The sequence below is a fragment of the Pneumocystis murina genome (genome assembly GCF_000349005.2).
Source record: "Pneumocystis murina B123 chromosome Unknown supercont1.1, whole genome shotgun sequence".
Classification (NCBI taxonomy): Eukaryota; Fungi; Ascomycota; class Pneumocystomycetes; order Pneumocystales; family Pneumocystaceae; genus Pneumocystis; species Pneumocystis murina.
Window position 1 is genome coordinate 420,550 of NW_017802359.1, and position 17,393 is coordinate 437,942.

The 17,393-nt window shown below is 27.5% G+C and overlaps 10 protein-coding genes across 10 annotated transcripts; 5 read left to right on the plus strand and 5 right to left on the minus strand.

Annotated features, from left to right (window-relative positions):
• Positions 1 to 66: 66 nt before the first annotated feature.
• PNEG_00482 (hypothetical protein) lies at positions 67 to 1,075 on the minus strand (the record flags this gene model as incomplete). Its single annotated transcript, XM_007874177.1, has 5 exons — positions 67 to 271; positions 314 to 574; positions 624 to 726; positions 766 to 995; positions 1,041 to 1,075. The coding sequence occupies 5 exons, from the start codon at positions 1,073 to 1,075 to the stop codon at positions 67 to 69; spliced, it is 834 nt and encodes a 277-aa protein (XP_007872368.1).
• Positions 1,076 to 1,688: 613 nt separating this feature from the next.
• PNEG_00483 (hypothetical protein) lies at positions 1,689 to 2,204 on the minus strand. Its single transcript, XM_007874178.1, has 2 exons — positions 1,961 to 2,204; positions 1,689 to 1,916 (listed from the first exon to the last, which is right to left on the minus strand). Exons 1-2 carry the CDS (start codon positions 2,153 to 2,155, stop codon positions 1,848 to 1,850), a joined length of 264 nt encoding a protein of 87 aa, XP_007872369.1. The 5' UTR covers positions 2,156 to 2,204; the 3' UTR covers positions 1,689 to 1,847.
• A 353-nt stretch (positions 2,205 to 2,557) lies between these two features.
• PNEG_00484 (hypothetical protein) lies at positions 2,558 to 4,150 on the plus strand (the record flags this gene model as incomplete). The annotated part of the gene is made up of 7 exons (XM_007874179.1): positions 2,558 to 2,689; positions 2,734 to 2,823; positions 2,871 to 2,944; positions 2,986 to 3,293; positions 3,343 to 3,427; positions 3,474 to 3,733; positions 3,777 to 4,150. 7 exons carry the CDS (start codon positions 2,558 to 2,560, stop codon positions 4,148 to 4,150), a joined length of 1,323 nt encoding a protein of 440 aa, XP_007872370.1.
• A 274-nt stretch (positions 4,151 to 4,424) lies between these two features.
• On the plus strand, positions 4,425 to 5,008 carry PNEG_00485 (deoxyuridine 5'-triphosphate nucleotidohydrolase; the record flags this gene model as incomplete). Its single annotated transcript, XM_007874180.1, has 4 exons — positions 4,425 to 4,534; positions 4,577 to 4,686; positions 4,736 to 4,837; positions 4,884 to 5,008. The coding sequence occupies 4 exons, from the start codon at positions 4,425 to 4,427 to the stop codon at positions 5,006 to 5,008; spliced, it is 447 nt and encodes a 148-aa protein (XP_007872371.1).
• Positions 5,009 to 5,237: 229 nt separating this feature from the next.
• Positions 5,238 to 6,027, minus strand: PNEG_00486 (hypothetical protein; the record flags this gene model as incomplete). The annotated part of the gene is made up of 4 exons (XM_007874181.1): positions 5,916 to 6,027; positions 5,576 to 5,868; positions 5,411 to 5,531; positions 5,238 to 5,318 (listed from the first exon to the last, which is right to left on the minus strand). Exons 1-4 carry the CDS (start codon positions 5,955 to 5,957, stop codon positions 5,238 to 5,240), a joined length of 537 nt encoding a protein of 178 aa, XP_007872372.1. The 5' UTR covers positions 5,958 to 6,027.
• A 1,927-nt stretch (positions 6,028 to 7,954) lies between these two features.
• On the plus strand, positions 7,955 to 9,163 carry PNEG_00487 (hypothetical protein; the record flags this gene model as incomplete). Its single annotated transcript, XM_007874182.1, has 2 exons — positions 7,955 to 8,992; positions 9,049 to 9,163. Exons 1-2 carry the CDS (start codon positions 8,022 to 8,024, stop codon positions 9,161 to 9,163), a joined length of 1,086 nt encoding a protein of 361 aa, XP_007872373.1. The 5' UTR covers positions 7,955 to 8,021.
• Positions 9,164 to 9,712: 549 nt separating this feature from the next.
• PNEG_00488 (hypothetical protein) lies at positions 9,713 to 12,398 on the plus strand (the record flags this gene model as incomplete). Its single annotated transcript, XM_007874183.1, has 7 exons — positions 9,713 to 9,842; positions 9,896 to 10,250; positions 10,298 to 10,870; positions 10,919 to 11,814; positions 11,858 to 12,094; positions 12,141 to 12,224; positions 12,267 to 12,398. 7 exons carry the CDS (start codon positions 9,713 to 9,715, stop codon positions 12,359 to 12,361), a joined length of 2,370 nt encoding a protein of 789 aa, XP_007872374.1. The 3' UTR covers positions 12,362 to 12,398.
• A 257-nt stretch (positions 12,399 to 12,655) lies between these two features.
• On the minus strand, positions 12,656 to 14,420 carry PNEG_00489 (ATP-dependent RNA helicase uap56; the record flags this gene model as incomplete). The annotated part of the gene is made up of 7 exons (XM_007874184.1): positions 12,656 to 12,910; positions 12,955 to 13,136; positions 13,187 to 13,428; positions 13,475 to 13,593; positions 13,642 to 14,052; positions 14,141 to 14,215; positions 14,273 to 14,420. 7 exons carry the CDS (start codon positions 14,418 to 14,420, stop codon positions 12,789 to 12,791), a joined length of 1,299 nt encoding a protein of 432 aa, XP_007872375.1. The 3' UTR covers positions 12,656 to 12,788.
• A 231-nt stretch (positions 14,421 to 14,651) lies between these two features.
• PNEG_00490 (fumarate hydratase, mitochondrial) lies at positions 14,652 to 16,689 on the minus strand. The gene is made up of 11 exons (XM_007874185.1): positions 16,517 to 16,689; positions 16,429 to 16,470; positions 16,346 to 16,383; positions 16,068 to 16,301; positions 15,903 to 16,016; positions 15,588 to 15,861; positions 15,455 to 15,544; positions 15,237 to 15,406; positions 15,085 to 15,193; positions 14,761 to 15,036; positions 14,652 to 14,719 (listed from the first exon to the last, which is right to left on the minus strand). The coding sequence occupies exons 1-11, from the start codon at positions 16,631 to 16,633 to the stop codon at positions 14,675 to 14,677; spliced, it is 1,509 nt and encodes a 502-aa protein (XP_007872376.1). The 5' UTR covers positions 16,634 to 16,689; the 3' UTR covers positions 14,652 to 14,674.
• Positions 16,690 to 17,090: 401 nt separating this feature from the next.
• PNEG_00491 (hypothetical protein) lies at positions 17,091 to 17,378 on the plus strand (the record flags this gene model as incomplete). Its single annotated transcript, XM_007874186.1, has 2 exons — positions 17,091 to 17,260; positions 17,318 to 17,378. The coding sequence occupies 2 exons, from the start codon at positions 17,091 to 17,093 to the stop codon at positions 17,376 to 17,378; spliced, it is 231 nt and encodes a 76-aa protein (XP_007872377.1).
• Positions 17,379 to 17,393: the final 15 nt, after the last annotated feature.

The window sequence follows — 17,393 nt, forward strand, 5'->3', positions numbered from 1 at the left end:
TGGTTTGATTTTTAAATTTTAGGATTATTTTAAATATAATTATAATACTATTTCATGGAATATATATTATTTAGATTCATTGATTAAATCATATAGTTCATCATATCTTTTTTTAGCTAGTTCTATACATGATAAAATCATTTCTTGCGTCATTGAAGTTCCTCCAGTTTTATTAATGTTAAACAATTGTCTGTTATTACCAATCACTATATTGATTGTTTCTGGGATTAAATTCTCTTCGTCATCACATAAATCTGATAGAATATATTTTCTGTATCTTAAGAAAATTTATAAAAGAGAAGTCAAGTTATACCCATCAAAAACTCCGAAAGACATTGAAAAAAGTCTTTGATTTAATTCAAGATTTTTGTACTTTTTTTCGCATATGACACGTTCTGTGTCTTCATTCCATTTTGCTATAGGTAGTTTTGTTGTTTCCAGAGCACTCATTAATGCTATCCAAGCAACATCCATAGCATTTCCATCATAATTTAAGCAAATTAAATCTGCGTATAAAATCCATACAGCTTTATTTTTGGATATTAATAAAGATGATAATGGTAACATATTAGACCTAATAACTTTAAGTAATTATTTATAGAAAATAATCATTAAAAATTGACGCTTGTATAAGAGACACAATCTTTTGTGATATAGCTTGAGCTACATGATTATGACCTGATCTATACTTTTCAGAACAAATGGGTGATAATATTATATGAGGAACTAAGGAATAAGCATTATTTATTTATACTTGGAAAAAACCTATCCATCCTTCTATAGGATGTTTGATTGATGGTTTTGCTATTTCTGCTTGAATTCCGCAGACAAAAATGGTATCTCCCATCCTTGCAATAGATGATCCATTAGTATTAGTAAGGCTTCCTGTATTTATTGAAGTAGAACGAAATTGAAAAAATGACCTTCCATCTGGGCGTAAAGAAGATGAAAGAAAGTGTTTAAAATATTGTCGATAATTAATTTTTTTATAGACTCTAGAAAGTTATGTTTAAATCTTTCTCGTTATAAAAAAAACATACTCTGGAGGAAACGAAAGTTGTGTATTTTCTGCCATTTTTATAACATTATTAGATCGAAACTATTTTAATAAATTAGAAATTTGGTGAATAAATAAATGAAAAATCTATTCGATTTGCAATTTATGTAGTTTTTCCTGTAGATTGTATGGATAGTAACTTTTTATTTTTGTATAGTAAAAGAGGTTTAAATTTGTTTTTGAAAGATTAGAATGTTTAAAAAATATAGAAAAATATGTGATAGATATTGTTTGCTAGATGTTGTTTTTCTTTATGTTTTTATTTTACTTGAAATGAAGTGTACTGAATATAATGATGGTTGATTCAAAAAAAAATAATAAAAGCAATTGATTTAGGAATAATTTGAGTTGTGAGATAAATAACATCAAAAAATACGTGTCTGGGGATGTTTCTTTGTGAAAAGTATTTATTTTTTGTTGTAAATGATGAAATAAGTATGTTGATTGTTTTTGAAAGTAAAAAATACTTCAATAATCCTATAATATTAATTTTTACACCATTTCTGCTACTTCATACATTATACATGTCTTTTTTATATATAGGAGATCTGAATTGTAGTCGTGTATTGTTTAATAACTGTTTTATGACATTTATTTAATATATCAGTGATTTATAGAAAATTCCAAAAACCCAAAATAATTATAACAAATAATAATTTTGTAATAGATTTTATAGCGTTTATTGAATTTTGATATATTATAGTGTTTGTAGATCATTTATTAATTTGATACTATAACAACAAGAAAATAATCTGGTCCTACAAAATATAAATAACAATTTTTTACCTGCTTATCCTTTACCTGGAACGATCATGAATTCATTTATTTGTGTCTTTATCCGTATGAATTGAAGTGTATTCTATACTTGTTAAATATAATTTTCATAAAAATATGAAGCTTTACATTAGATTTTGTACTATTTGTTAATGTTTCAGCTGATAAGAACATAGATTTGATAGATTTAGCATATGATGTAGATATTTCATCATTAAATGTTGTATGAATGATATTATCACTTGCTCTTTCTAATATAAGAATTCCTTGAACCTGATGTTTCGCAAGAATTCGTGCAAGAAGTTCTTCACATGTTCCAAACATGATTCTAGAGTGTTTAGAAAGACTTTATTTTGAATAATTTTTTCAATGAAATTTAGACAAATGTTAAACGTAAATTTATAGCGTATATAATTCTCTATAAACTTATATAATGACTAATGATTTATTGAATATAGTAATCATATAATTTGTAATGATTGGCTTTAATGTGTTGTTAAATATTCATAGATCAAGCTTTTTATCTAATCATGTAGTCTTATATACATTAATATTTTAAATTATATCAAATCATATATCACATTATATACTGATGCATATATTTCTTTATTATTATTTGATTCTTCTATTTTTATATAATTTATGTTTAGATTAAATAATATTGGCCATATTTATTTCTTGTATATCTATTTTTATTAGTTATTCGATTTTGATCATATTAATATTATGAATTCAACAAAACATTGGTTATGGACCATGCTCGAGGCAATGCTGCCTTTTGATTATCATTCTCTTAAAGAGCTTGTCAATTATACAATGGACCTTTCTTCACCTGAAGCAGTTATTGCGCATTTTAATGTATATTTTTTTGTGTTAGAGTCTATGAAATAAATAATGGATAGGACCTTCTTGGAAAATCGTCATCTACTGATGATTTTGTGCATGAATTTATTAAAAGACGTTTTGGCTCAGCAAAAGAATCATATTTTGAGGTTTAATAGTTAAAAATGGAGAATAAGTAGAGTTTTTATAAGTTTAGGAGGGAATGGCTAGGGAAAAACAAGAAAAAGGGTATTCGAAGCTTAAAAAAGATGAAATAAAACTGTCTTTTCCGTGCGTATTATCTTTGATGTTTTTTTATGTAATTATCTTAGGAAATCGTCTAAAAAAGCTTGGAAAAATATATCTTCTATATCAAAGGATTTATCAAATGTATCTACGTGTTCTTTAGAAATACAAGCGGAATCACTGGTTGATTCTTCGGCATTGAATTTATCTACTAAGGTTTTTCCTCATTCTCAAAAAAAACAAAGTTTAGGGACTTTAACATCAGAACTTGGGATGAAAATGCAAAAATCATCACATTTAAAATTGAATTCTCTTGCAGAGATTAATTCTGCTTTAAAAAATTTAGAATTGAAGGATATGAAGTTTCAAGGTGGAAAGAAATGCTCTTGTCAAGGTATACTTAGTACTTTTTATTATTACATATGGATTACAATTTGATTCAGCACGAAAACATCCGTTAAATCAATTAATACCAAATTGTTTAGTTTGTGGAAAGATTATTTGTATTGTTGAAGGCATAAATTCATGGTATAAAGTGTTCTGCATATATAAGTAAAGATTTGATTTAAAATAGTAGTTTTTGTGGTACACCTCTTTTATTGCGAGAACAACGAATGGATTTAATTAAGCAGCTTCGTATGGAAAGAACTCATATTTTAAATAATTCAAAAAAGGAAACTGTTGCTAAAAATACCAAGCAGTTTTATTCTACGTGTTATCGAGGAAGTAATAGTATAAATTTAGAGGAATATGAAAAGAAAGCACAAGATGCAGAAAATGATAAAAATAAATTACTTGAATTGGATAGATCTGATATATTCAATAAGATAATAGGTAGTATTGTTGTTTTTTATGTTAAATATTTAAAAAAATAAAGATGAAGCTGCAGATTTTGATCCATATGATCGTTGGATAAGTTCTTCAGAGCGTTATTTAATGCTTGAAAAACAACGAAAAGCACTGGCTGCTATGAATACTCCTAAGAAAAGAGTAATGACTATTGATTCATCTGGAAAAGTTATTATGACATCAGCAAAAACTGATGATGAGGAAGAGAATGAGGAAAATGTTGAAAAGGAAAAAAGTGAATTTTCGTCTTTGAGTACTAAACGGACACATCCTTGTTGTGATAGAACATATAAACCTGTATTTATAACAACTGAATCTACAATTGTTAAAAATTATCCTAAAGAATTGGGTTATATATTAAAATCAGGAATATCCAAAGTGCAAGATGACAGAGATGAGTAAAACATGATTGTTCCATTATTTCATTTTATTTAAATTTGTATATGTTGTATTGGAAATTTTTTACTTAAAGTATGATTTAGAATATTAATGACTATGTTTTGAGAGATGTTTAGATAAATTGAGAATGGGAATTTATAGGTATTAAAGATGAAAAAATCATTTGGTGACATTTATTAAATATTTTGAGACAATATTTTAATCAAATAAATATATAAAAATTTATACTCGTTTTTTTTTCGAAAAATACTAGACTTAAGAAACGAAAAAAATAGTAATGACCGATATAAACACTAAAGGCGATATACTACTTGTTCAGAAACTAAGTGATCGTGCAATTGTTCCTACTAGGGCAAGTCAGTTTGCTGCTGGATATGATATTTATAGGTAAAGAATGAATTCAAATAAGAAAATAACTTATTTGTGGAGTGTCAGTCATACAATAGTTCCTGCGCGTGGAAAGGCGCTGATAAGTACAGATATTGCAATAGCTGTCCCAAGTGGTACTTATGGAAGAATTGCACCACGCTCTGGATTAGGTATGATATATTTTTCTTCACCTAAAAATTATTTTAAATTATTTAATAGCGTTAAATGCATCTATAGATACGGGTGCAGGTGTAATTGATCCAGATTATCGTGGCCAAGTAAAAGTTCTTTTGTTTAATCATGGAGATGTTGATTTTGAAAGTAAATTTTTTAACCTATTTTACATTCTGTTGATTTTTGAATATAGTAAAATATGGCGATCGTATTGCACAATTGATTCTTGAAAAAATATCTATTCCTGATGTTGTGGCTGTTGAATGTCTAGATGAAACTATGCGAGGAGCAGGTGGTTTCGGTAGTACTGGAAAATAAAGGATTAGGTAAAGCTGTATAATAGAGTATTTTGAATGGGTCGTATATCATAAAAGACAATAAATTCTTGAAAAATATCTATTACATATTTTTAAAAAAGCGTTTTTTTATTTATATTTTAATTAATAGGTTCTATAAGTTTCGAATTCGTATATTTTGTAAAAAATTGAATGTTTTAAACCTTAATGTTATTTAGTTGTTAATATCCTGTATATATTCGTAATCATGTTTATGCTTGTAGATCAACATCTGAATTATTTGATGTAATTAATGGTTTTTTCAATTTTAAATGCGATTTCGTTGATCCATACTGTAAAAAGGTCAATTTGTTCCATTATTAATATATGATTCATAAATATTCATATGATATATATGAAAATAGTATATTATATATAGACATACCTTTGTAGATCCATTTGTAGGTCTCCGTCTCTTTTTTCTATGTTGTGTTTCATCTTCAGAAGAAATATCATTTTCTACGTTATTTGTACAAGACGATATAGAAGTTCCATAGCCATTTGTTCTAAACAAAAATTATAATATATTTTTTAAAAATATATATAGTACTTTTGATGCGCTAATCGATTACTTAAGCGACCACTACCAAGACATTTTTCAAGATGTGGTACATAGCGACCTGCTGCTATTTCTCTACTGCAAATAGTACATGAATAATAAGGTGCTGTTACTGGTGTTTGATATGGCTTTCCAAAAATATCACTTCCTGAATTTATTGAATAAAAATGACAGAATTTATTGCAGCGTAGACATTTGCGTTTAGAAAAAACTTCTCTTTTATGTGTGGAAACTGCTATTTCAAAGATAATATCTAATAAAAGATCTGAAAGAATAGAAAATGACTATAATTATAATTAATATATGTTTTTTTTTAGAAAATATGATGAACAAGTCCTGCTAATGAATCTTTATTGAGTTTAACAGTTTTCATTTTAAAATATTAGAGTCAGGTTTTTTCTTTTATTTATAAATAATAATCATTTAATTTAATATATATGTTTTGTATTTACTTTTTATATTAAATAGTAATATAGATGAATATCGTGTAGTTTATATAAAACAATATAAAATAGATTACTTATATTTATTTTTAAATTAAAATATAGAGATATAAATAGGTTTTATTTTTTTAATATTATAAACATTTCATATGCCTATGATTATATTTATAATTATTCTAAAGATATTTGATATTTAAAATGGTTAAAAATATTTATAATGCAGTTTATGTTTTTAAAATTAATGTTCTAAAATGATTTTAGAGTGTTGATTTTTTTCTGTAAATAATATTAATATTTATTTTTATAAAAAGGAGATTTTGAATTCTATAAATTTAACTATAAATTTTAGATTTCTTTTATTTTTTGAGAGTTTTTATTGTTAATAACATGTATTTTTTAAAATATAGTATATTTAATGATTTATTTTGTTATATTATGCATTAAAATTATTTAAATATAAGAAAATCCCTATCAAGTATTTTTTTTGACATTGTAAAATATAGAAATTTAGAAATAAAAAGAATTTAATTATATATTAAAATATTAAACATAAAAATAGATTTTAGATACATAGTTCATTTTAAAGTTGCCTTTATAAATCTCATTTATTTATTTTTATAATTTATTTAAATTTTAATATTTTTTATTACGTGTTCTGAAAAACGAAGATTTAGAAAAAAAAAAACGTGGGAACATTGCACATACTAAGATGTTACTAAAATTATTTTGTTTTTCAAAGGTAAAATAGTGTATTTTCCTTAATTTTATCTTTTATAATTCTTTACAAATAAAATAGTTTATCATTATTATTTTATAAACTAAATCTTACTAAAAAATACATATATTATTTTTAAATCATAATATCCTTAGTTATTTAGAATATTTTTTCATAATATAAATATGCAAGTTTAATTATATACTTATATTAACAAATTATTTATTATATTATTTTTAATAAAATGTGCTTTCATTTATACATGTCGAGCATTCTCTGGTAAAATTTCATAAAATGTATTGCGGACAAAGACGTGTCCATAATATTTTTTTAGGTTCTTGTCTAATAACCTTTTTTTCTTAGTTTAATTATTTCCGTGTCTCATCAAGTAATTTAATGTTCGTATTCTTTATTAGTAACCAAAAAGCACAATCTATAAAGTAAAAAATAGTTCAAGTGTTAAAATAGAAATGGATTTCTTTTCTTAAAACATAATTAGTCAAAAGCTTGATAAGGGTTAAAAAGCGGGCGAAAGAGTTTGTTTCACTTAATTGGTTATTTTATTAGCCTATGAAAGACGTTAATAAAAAGAACAAATTAAATACCAAAAATTAATTTGTATAGCGGGGTGTTTTTTATTTATCTAGTAATAAAATAGCTATAAAGGGAATAAGTCCTATATTTAACATTGATGATTAAGTTATTTATATGTCTATGATTGTTAATGTTACTTTGATAAAACAAACATATAATTTAATGGAATAAAGGACCAGATAATTTTCTTAAAATTATGTGTTTTATTGAATACTTAGTATTATTTATCAATAAGAGTATATGTTTAAAAGTTAATATGAAGATTCCTGAATTTTGACTTTATATTTTATCTTGCTCTATTGGAGATTTTTAACTTAAATTTACTAACAAAAGAGCTTTATATTTAAGAATAAATAAACAAGGTAGAATTAAGAGGCTTCAGAAGGACAGATTAGATATTTAATCACATATAAAGATATTTGTATATTGTAATCTTTTTTGGAAAGGTTTGAAAATATTTTTAGATTGATTTATAGTGATTTAAAATGTTAATGACAGATATATATTATTAGATTATTAAGTATCTGTGAATTTTTTGGTGTTATTTTTGTTTTTGGATTTTTTTTCGATAAAACCCTTTGAATTCTTTTATTATATTTTTTTGAGTTTTTATGCAGGATTTTTGATAATTAAGTAGTTAGAATTTACAACAGTCGTTCTTATTTTATTTTGGATATTTGTTTTTATGAATCTTATTCGGTCTCCAAAAGGCTCGAAAACACTTTTTCATGTTTCGTTGCCTCAAGATGATGGAAAAGTATGCAGCGAAATTCGGTCCTTACAATCATCACCCAATATTTCTAGCATAATAAAAGATGGAGTAGAGTCATCTAAACTTATTGATCAAACTTCTAGTTCACAAGGACAACAATTGGATCATTCATCTAAACTTTTTGATATTCAAAGACCTTTTTCTCCTTCTCATTTTTTTTCGCAGCATGGGAATTCTTTTATAACAAGATTGCAGTCGGAAGAAATGTGCGATTCTCAAAGTTTATCTTCATCAAATTCTGGTATACCTAATTTAGTTGGATATTGGCCTGTAGCACCTCTACAAACTGGATCTAGATCTGACTCACATGTTTTTCAGCAGCATCCTTATTTAGTTTTTCAACAACAATTACTTTCACCATTGAACACTCGTTTTGAACATTCTTATTCGCCACAGGCTACAACACACTTTCCATTATCTGTTTATTCGTCATATCTTTCTCAAAGAAATTTGGATTCTTCTTTTGGGATGAATAGGCAACCACAACCAGCCGATAAATTTCCCTCACTTCCATTTAGTACATCGCCTCTTTATCAACTTCATGATAATAATTTAGCTAATTATCATTCTTATTTACAATTCCCATCTCTGCATAATACTTATCCTCCTATGGGTTCTATTTCATATAGTTCTGGTGAATATTCTAACTATTATATAAATAATCAACCTGTTTTTTCTGATCTAACTTCTGGAAATGATATTACATCACAATCTTATACACAATTTTTATCACGAAACCATTCTTTTCCTCCTTCAAAACAATCAAAATCTGCTGAATATTTACCATCTGCACGCTCTATTAAAACTGGTAACTCTTTTTCTAATCGGCCATTTAAATGTGATCAATGTTTTCAAAGTTTTAATAGGAATCATGATTTAAAAAGGTATTTTTTTCTTTTAAAATACATTCAATATATTTTTATATTTATTTCTACATTAGACACAAAAGAATTCATTTGGCTGTTAAGCCTTTCCCCTGTCCAAGTTGTGAAAAATCTTTTTCACGTAAGGACGCTCTCAAAAGACATATTTTAGTTAAAGGATGTATTGGATAAATCTTCAAATGACAACTCTTCTACATAATTATTTTGAACTTTACTCTTAATCTTTCAATATTTTTAACGATATAAAAATTATGTTATACTCAATCACAAATTTTATAAATATATTATTAATTAAAAATATATATATTTAATAGGATATCCATAGTAATTATATCAAGAAACTAACATGGTTTCAAATACAAATTTTTAACTTTAACCCTTATTTTTCTTCGATGCGCTTTACCCGAATTGTATTTTTATTTTATCTCCAAGTATTTTTTCTTGTTTTTTTCTATTTAAAAATTAAGATAAAACTTAATAAAAACTTTTATATGATTTATTGCTTGTTTGTTCCAATAAAATTTCTTTATGTTTGTTTATTTATTTAGTCTTTTTTAAAAAAAAAAAAAAGACCCATATTTTTAATTAGTCTTATATCACATTCCAAGCTGGAAGGGAATCCGCTGAGTGATAATAGGGTAGTGCTAGAGATGAGAAGTAGAAAAGGTTCCGTCTTTATTAAGAGTAAAACAAGAGAGTATATAAATATATATTTTCTGTATGGTTAGGGTCAAAAAAATGAGTTATGGAAAAGGATTAGAAGTAAAGAAATCAGATGTTAAGGAAAAAGAGCGTCGAACACACATTGGACCATGGAAATTAGGGAAAACACTTGGGCGAGGTAGCACAGGTAGGTTTTTTGAAATAGGTTTATATTTGTATTAAATAGAGATTCATATTTAGGCCGTGTTCGTCTTGCAAAACATTCTATTACGGGTCAGCTGGCAGCGGTTAAGATTGTGCCTAAAACAATATGTGTTGAAAGATCGAAGGCAGAGAAAGGAAGAGGAAAGTCTAATGTTTTGCATGGAATTGAGAGAGAAATTGTTATTATGAAGTTAATTGATCATCCAAATGTGATGCGCTTGTATGATGTATGGGAGAATAGACATGAACTTTATCTTATTCTTGAATATATTGAGGGAGGAGAATTGTTTGATTATCTTGTACAAAAAGGTAAACTTGATGAAAGTGAAGCGGTAGGATATTTTTGTCAAATTATTGCGGGTGTTGATTATTGTCATCGATTTAATATTTGGTATGATGTGATGATTAGAAGGCTATTTTTTTAATAGGATTCTTTAGCCATCGTGATTTAAAACCTGAGAATTTATTGCTTGATAAGCATCGTAATATAAAAATTGCGGATTTTGGAATGGCAGCCTTGCAGCCACTTGATCGTATGCTTGAAACATCATGTGGATCGCCTCATTATGCGTCTCCGGAAATTGTAGCTGGTAAAATTTATCATGGAGCGCCATCAGATATTTGGTCATGTGGAATTATTCTTTTTGCACTACTTACAGGACATCTTCCTTTTGATGATGAAAATGTTCGTCATTTGCTTCTTAAAGTTAAAGCAGGGCACTTTGTTATGCCTTCTAGAATATCTCTAGAAGGAAAGGATCTGATTCGCAGGATGCTTGATGTTAATCCTCATACTCGAATTAAAATGGCTGATATTTTGAATCATCCGTTTTTATTAAAATATCGACATCTTGATAATTTTCAGGATATTCCTAAATCACCAACGCTTGATGAATTGAGGTATCCTGTTCGAAAAAGAAGTGAGATTGATGTTGAAATTTTAAAAAATTTGCAAATTTTGTGGCGTGATGTTAGTAAAGAAGTTATTATAAATAAATTATTAAGTAAAGAGTATGTTTTATTTTATTATTTTTATTTTATATTAAAAAAGGTTTTTAGACAAAATCCTGAAAAGACTTTTTATTATCTTTTATTAAAATATAGAGAAGATCGTATGTATTATTATAAAAATTATTTGGACTCAGTAGATTCTCGAAAATCTTCTGTTTCTTATATTTCTAAGTTGCCATTATATGATCAAAAGTCATTATCGCTTTATAAACACTTAAAGAGGTCTTCATCTCAATACTCTAAATCTTCTGTTTCAAGTTCTAAAAAGAATATTCATAAGGGATCTAATATCGTTGTTAACATGCCTCATAAGCGGGGTGTTGATTTTACTTATGTGAAAAAAAAAAAGAACTCTGTTTGTTTTGAACATAAAAATGTTTCTATTCAAAACGGTAGTGATGCTAGTGATCCTAGTTCGCTTTTCGAAGAGTTTGCTGCTGAGTGTGAGACTGCTTTTAATCAGTCAGTGATATCGAATATTGATTGGAAGAATAGTCTCTCTCATGTTCCTAAAATACCATCGCTTAAACAAGATTTTCAGTTATTTCATATACATCCTTCTAGTGTAATTTCGAAGGAATTTGGGAATGATAAAATGGCTCCTAAAATTTATGAAGAAAATCCTGAATCTACAGATTTGAAGAAAAATCATAGGTCAAATGATTTAAATTCATCTGAAGATATAGGTCACTTTAAATATTTTATTGTTAAAAATCAGCCAAAATTGAGAGTTTCAAGTCTTCCGGAATTCATAACAGGAAAATATAAATTATTTGATGAAAGAAGAGCGGTCAGTGCTCCTACAGATTCAAGTGATGTAACACGAAATAAAAATAAGAAATCGATATTTTTCTGGGAAAAACGTGGGTCCGGTATTAGTTCTTTGCGTATGGTTTATCCAACAGCTATATTTAGAAGAATTTCAAGAAGTAAAGGCCACAAAGGTGAATTCTTTTTTTCACAAATTTTATTATTAATATATTTTAGAGAATAAGATTTCCAATCAAAAGATTGTTGATTCCGAAATTCATCAGTCTTTTTTTGCGAAAGTCCTTAATATTAAGCCATCTGTAAAATTGTTAAAAACTATATTACCTTTTGAGCATTTGTATCAGGAAATTGTTAATACTTTAAGAAGATGGGAATATCTTGGTATTGGTATTACAAACGTTCGGGAGGATATTCAATCGTATATTGTTTATGCTAATATTTCTAATTGCAATGGTATTATTTTTGATTTTCTTTTTTGGATTTTATTTACAATGTATAGCCATGAAACTTAAGGCAATAAAGTTTCATGTTCAAGTATTAAAAGAGGGGAATGGCAGTGTTGTGCGATTTTTTTTGGAAAAAGGTATTTAATAGTTGTTAAGATGATTTTTTAAATGTATAATAGGAATAAATTCATCATTTCAACAATTGGTAAAGGAATTTGAGTTAATATTAGAAAACAAACATGTTCTCGATTTCTCTGACTGTGTTTTAAAATAAATATTTGAATAATGATTCTTATTATATTATTTAAGAATTAATATGATGGATTGCTTGATGTATATAGGTTGAGATATGCCATATAAATGTATTGTAAAATGGATTTAAAAAGTTTAACTATAAGGTTTTGCTTTAAATTAAAGATTTAAGGAATTTTGCGGATTTTATAGAAAATATGAATCAATGTATTATTTTCTAAACTATATGAAATTAGAAATCTAAATTTTAGGTATACTATAGGATATTTTGAAAATAGTGGATTATATTTTGCTTCTAGTATAGATTGATCAGTTTTAACGCTAATATATTTAAAATTCGGAAATATATAGTTAAATACTAAAATAATATTGAATTCTAAAATAGTAAAAAATATAATTATTCTGGGTTAATTAATTAATGATTCCAGTATCACAAGAACATAATAGCATCATGAGTTCATGTATGATGAAACATCGATATGTTCCGGTAGTTCTGTAATATTTACCTCAAACCTTTCTTGAATTTTATCAAGAATTTCGGCATCCGTACTACTACTTACAAAAGTAATGCCTTCAATAATTAAATAAATATATCGATAACTACAGAATTCTTACTAAGGCCACGTGTACCAAATCTTCCAGCTCGCCCAACTCTATGCAAATATGTATCTGCATCTGCGGGAGTGTCATAATTGAATACTACGTTTACACGCTCGATATCTATGCCACGTCCAAAAACATCAGTAGCGACGCAAATTCTTTTGTTAAAATCTTTAAATGATTTGTATCTCGCAATTCTACAAAGCGAATTTAGACATTCGGTATTATATTATAAAGTAAAGTATACCGATCTTCTTGAGGAAGACCACCATGAATACAAATACTAGGGAAATTACATTCTCGTAATAGTCGATCCAATTCGGAAGCTCGTTGAATTGATTTGACAAAAATAACAACTTGATTAAATTCTAATATGTCAAGTAAATCGTTTAATTTCCGGTTCTTTGCGGATTCTTCAAGTTTTACATAATGTTGTTGAAGACCGTGCAATGTTAGCTTAGTTTCATCGTCGACATATATTTCTAAAGGCTATATTTTTAAATTAATAATTGAAAATAGATTAAGAAAAAATAACATTCTGCATAAATTTTTTACAGATAGGCCGTATTTCGTTGTTCAATGTAGCGCTAAACATCATAACCTGTTTCTGGTGAGGAGTAGCACGGAACACTTCCTGAATATCGCGCCTCATATCTTATAATATATTATTAAGATGTTAAATATAATAAAAGTAATATTTGCCTATTGCTTCCAACATTTTGTCGCATTCATCAAGAACAAAATGCTTCACGGATCCTACTCGAAGAGCTTTATCTCTGACAAGAGCATTTAATCGACCAGGTGTTGCAACGATAATATGAGGGCATTTTTCTTTATTTTTAAGGAGTTCGATATCATTACGAACAGGCGTTCCTCCATAGAAGACACAAGTACGAACATCTGGCATGTATTTGCTAAATCGTGCATATTCGTTTTTAATTTGAAAAGCGAGTTCTCTAGTGTGACATTGAACAAGAACCGATACTTCACCGTCAACTGGTTCGATTTGCTGAAGTGTCGCGAGTACAAAAACAGCTGTTTTACCCATTCCGGATTTTGCTTGGCATATAATATCCATGCCAAGAATAGATTGAGGAATACATACTTGCTGAACTGGAAAACGAAACAAATATAAGCGACCATTTTATTTCGAAAAACGATGAAACTAGCCATCGTCTGTGGGGAAAAATTGATTACTGACCCTCAGAGGGATGTTCAAAACCACAATCAATAATAGCACGAAGAAGTTCGGGTTTTAATAAGAAATCACGAAATCCTTAAAGAAAAAGAAAGTAAGCTACTAAATAAATATTGAAATAACAGAAAAACAAACCCGTAGAATGAATTCCAACATACGACCCTTTCTTTTCGCTTTTTTTATCACCATTTACAGTTCCTCCTGCACCTATTACCGTGGCAACACTTGTATGCGGTGTTAATTCTTCTTCTTCGTAATCAATCAAATCGTCATTGGATGCCATATTTCTATATAAAATTTCTTCAATAATTATCGGTTGAATACTGCTTCTTATGAAAATTTTTCTGATATTTGTAAATTCTTGATTTTTTTTTTGAGTAGTATGGATGAAATCGGTATTTAGAAAAAAGATAAAAATGAAATCTTAAATTTCAGGGTAGATGTGTTAGGGTTAGGTGATTGTATTTAATAACAATTGATGATAATATTTAAATATTTGTTTATAAATATTACATGTCTAAATTATATACTAATAGTTTATGATGGTCCTATCATTTTGTGAGGATCTACCCATTTTTCAAACTAAAGAAAATAAATAAAAATTGAAATAAAATAAAATATACTTGTTGCTCTGTTAAAAGCCCGAGTTTAAGGGCAGTTTCTTTAAGAGTTTTTCCCTCTTTGTGTGCAGTTTTTGCTATGAGAGCGGCCTTATCATATCCTATATGAGGATTAAGTGCTGTAACCAGCATTAATGATTTGTTCATAAGTTCACTGATACGAGATTCGTTAGCTTTAATACCAATAACACAATTTTTTGCAAAAGAGCGGGATGCATCCGAAAGAAGACGAGTACTTTGTAAGAGATTTGCGATAAGCATTGGTTTAAATACATTAAGCTAAGGAATTATGAGAAAATAGAATAAATTACGTTATCGATAACAAACTTCGAATTGGCCACTAGCACCACCAATAGAAATTGCAGTGTGATTTCCCATAACTTGGGCACATACCATTGTTAAAGCTTCATTTTGTGTTGGGTTAACTTTTCCAGGCCTAATTTTTATAAATAAATAAATAAAATATGTTAGTATTATACATAATTGAGCTTCCTGGCTCATTTTCAGGTAATGATAATTCTCCTAATCCGCATCGAGGACCACTGGAAAGATAACGTATATCATTGGCAATTTTCATTAAACTACAAGCTACTGTATTAAGGGAACCGCTTGTTTCTACTATAGCATCATGAGCAGCAAGGGCTTCAAACTATAAAGATCTTTGTATGATTATATTAAATATACTACTTATGTTTACCTTATTTTCTGCAGTTTCAAATTTTTCCCCTACAAGTTTCGATATTTGTTCAGCTATTTTAATATCGAAACCTATTTTTGTATTAAGACCCTTAATATATTAAACTTAATTGTTATATTTTTTACGATTTTACCGTTCCAACAGCTGTTCCGCCTTGTGCAAGTTTCCGTAGTCCAATTAAAGTGTTATTTATCCTTTCAATCCCATATTTAACCTGAGTTACATAACCACTGAACTCCTGTGCCAGAGTAAGAGGTGTAGCATCTTGTAAATGAGTACGCCCTATTTTAATGATTCCAACAAATGATTTTTCTTTTTCAAGAAGAGCGTCATGTAAATACTGAAGAGATGGTATTAAGTTCTGTGTAATTTCTGTTACAGCGGCAATATGCATTACTGTAGGAAATCTAAGAAACAATAAGAAAATGGAATGGAAAATGGGTGATACGTGTCATTTGATGATTGAGACATGTTCACATGATCATTTGGATGAACCGGATCTTTTGAACCTAACTTTCCACCAAGGATTTCTATAGCACGATTTGAAATTACCTCATTAGCACTATGTTGGTTAATTTTTGCATTTTTAATAATAATAAATAATAATATATACTTCATATTTGACTGAGTGCCTGATCCGGTTTGCCAGATTACAAGAGGGAAATGGTCTAACAATTTTCCTGAAATAACCTCATCTGCTGCTTGTTGAATAGCTTTTCCGATTTTTTCGTCAAGACCATAATCTATATTTACTATTGCTGCGGCTTTTTTTAAAATACCAAAAGCTTTAATAAGAGGTAATGGGAGTTTTTCTGTTGGTCCTCCAATATTAAAATTTTGTAAAGATCTAAAAAAATATTAAAAAATTAAACTAAATCTAAAACAAAATACCTTTGTGTTTGTGCTCCCCAATAGCAATTTATGGGAACCTTAAGATATTTGACTTATTTTTATAAAATAGATGTAATTAATACCTGTAACTCTCCGAATGCATCTTTTTCTATTCTAAATTTTTCCTAAGGTTTAAATATAAGATTTTGTTAAGAAAGAATTCGTAATTACATATGTTTGTTTAGATAAACTAAATTGCCTAGAATTTTTATATTTAATATTGAGTTTCTTACATAAAGAGAATTGTGAGGGTAATTTTATAAAGAATTTTAACGACTGGTATGTCATATTGTAGATATTTTAATAACATTAATAAAATAAATATTATATATAATTGTATATTGAAATTGTATTAAAGGTATCGAATTTTGTAATTAGAAAAATTTAGATTAAAAAATCAGTTAAGATAAATTAAGGTATTTTGTTAATAATAAGGGTTATGATTAGTAATATATAAAAATTTTAAGAATTAGAATAATGAGTTTGATACTTAAAAAATATAGAAATATACATTTTTGTCAGTATTTATATATTTATATGTTGTCATGATATATAAAAAGTTCTATTTTATTTTTTCTAAAAGTCTTGATTGTTTTATGTATTTTTGTTTATTTAAAAAGCTTGTTTTTCAATTGTTAAATAGTTTACTTTTTGAAATTTATGGAAAAAAATTAATAAAATTAAAGCATAGAAAGAATTTAGCTAAGGGAATAGTTCTTGAAGAGGTGTTTTAAATTGTGATAGAATGTATCGCCAATCAACAACGCCTGCTCAAATTAAGTCTCGACAGCTTTCTCATCTTAATTCTCAGCTTGCACAGCTTCATGCGCATCTTTCTGATTTGGAGAATCATTTTAGAGTGACAGCAATTCAGGCAGACGCGGTAAGAAGATTAGGAGGACTACAGGGATCTATGTAAGCATCGACAATAACTTTCTTGGTAATTGTTTCTAAAAATTCACTTGGTTTCAGGTTTATATCTGCTAGTAAGGTTTTTGGGGAAGAAAATACTCAGAACATGGAATCAAATTAAATCATTACTTTTAAT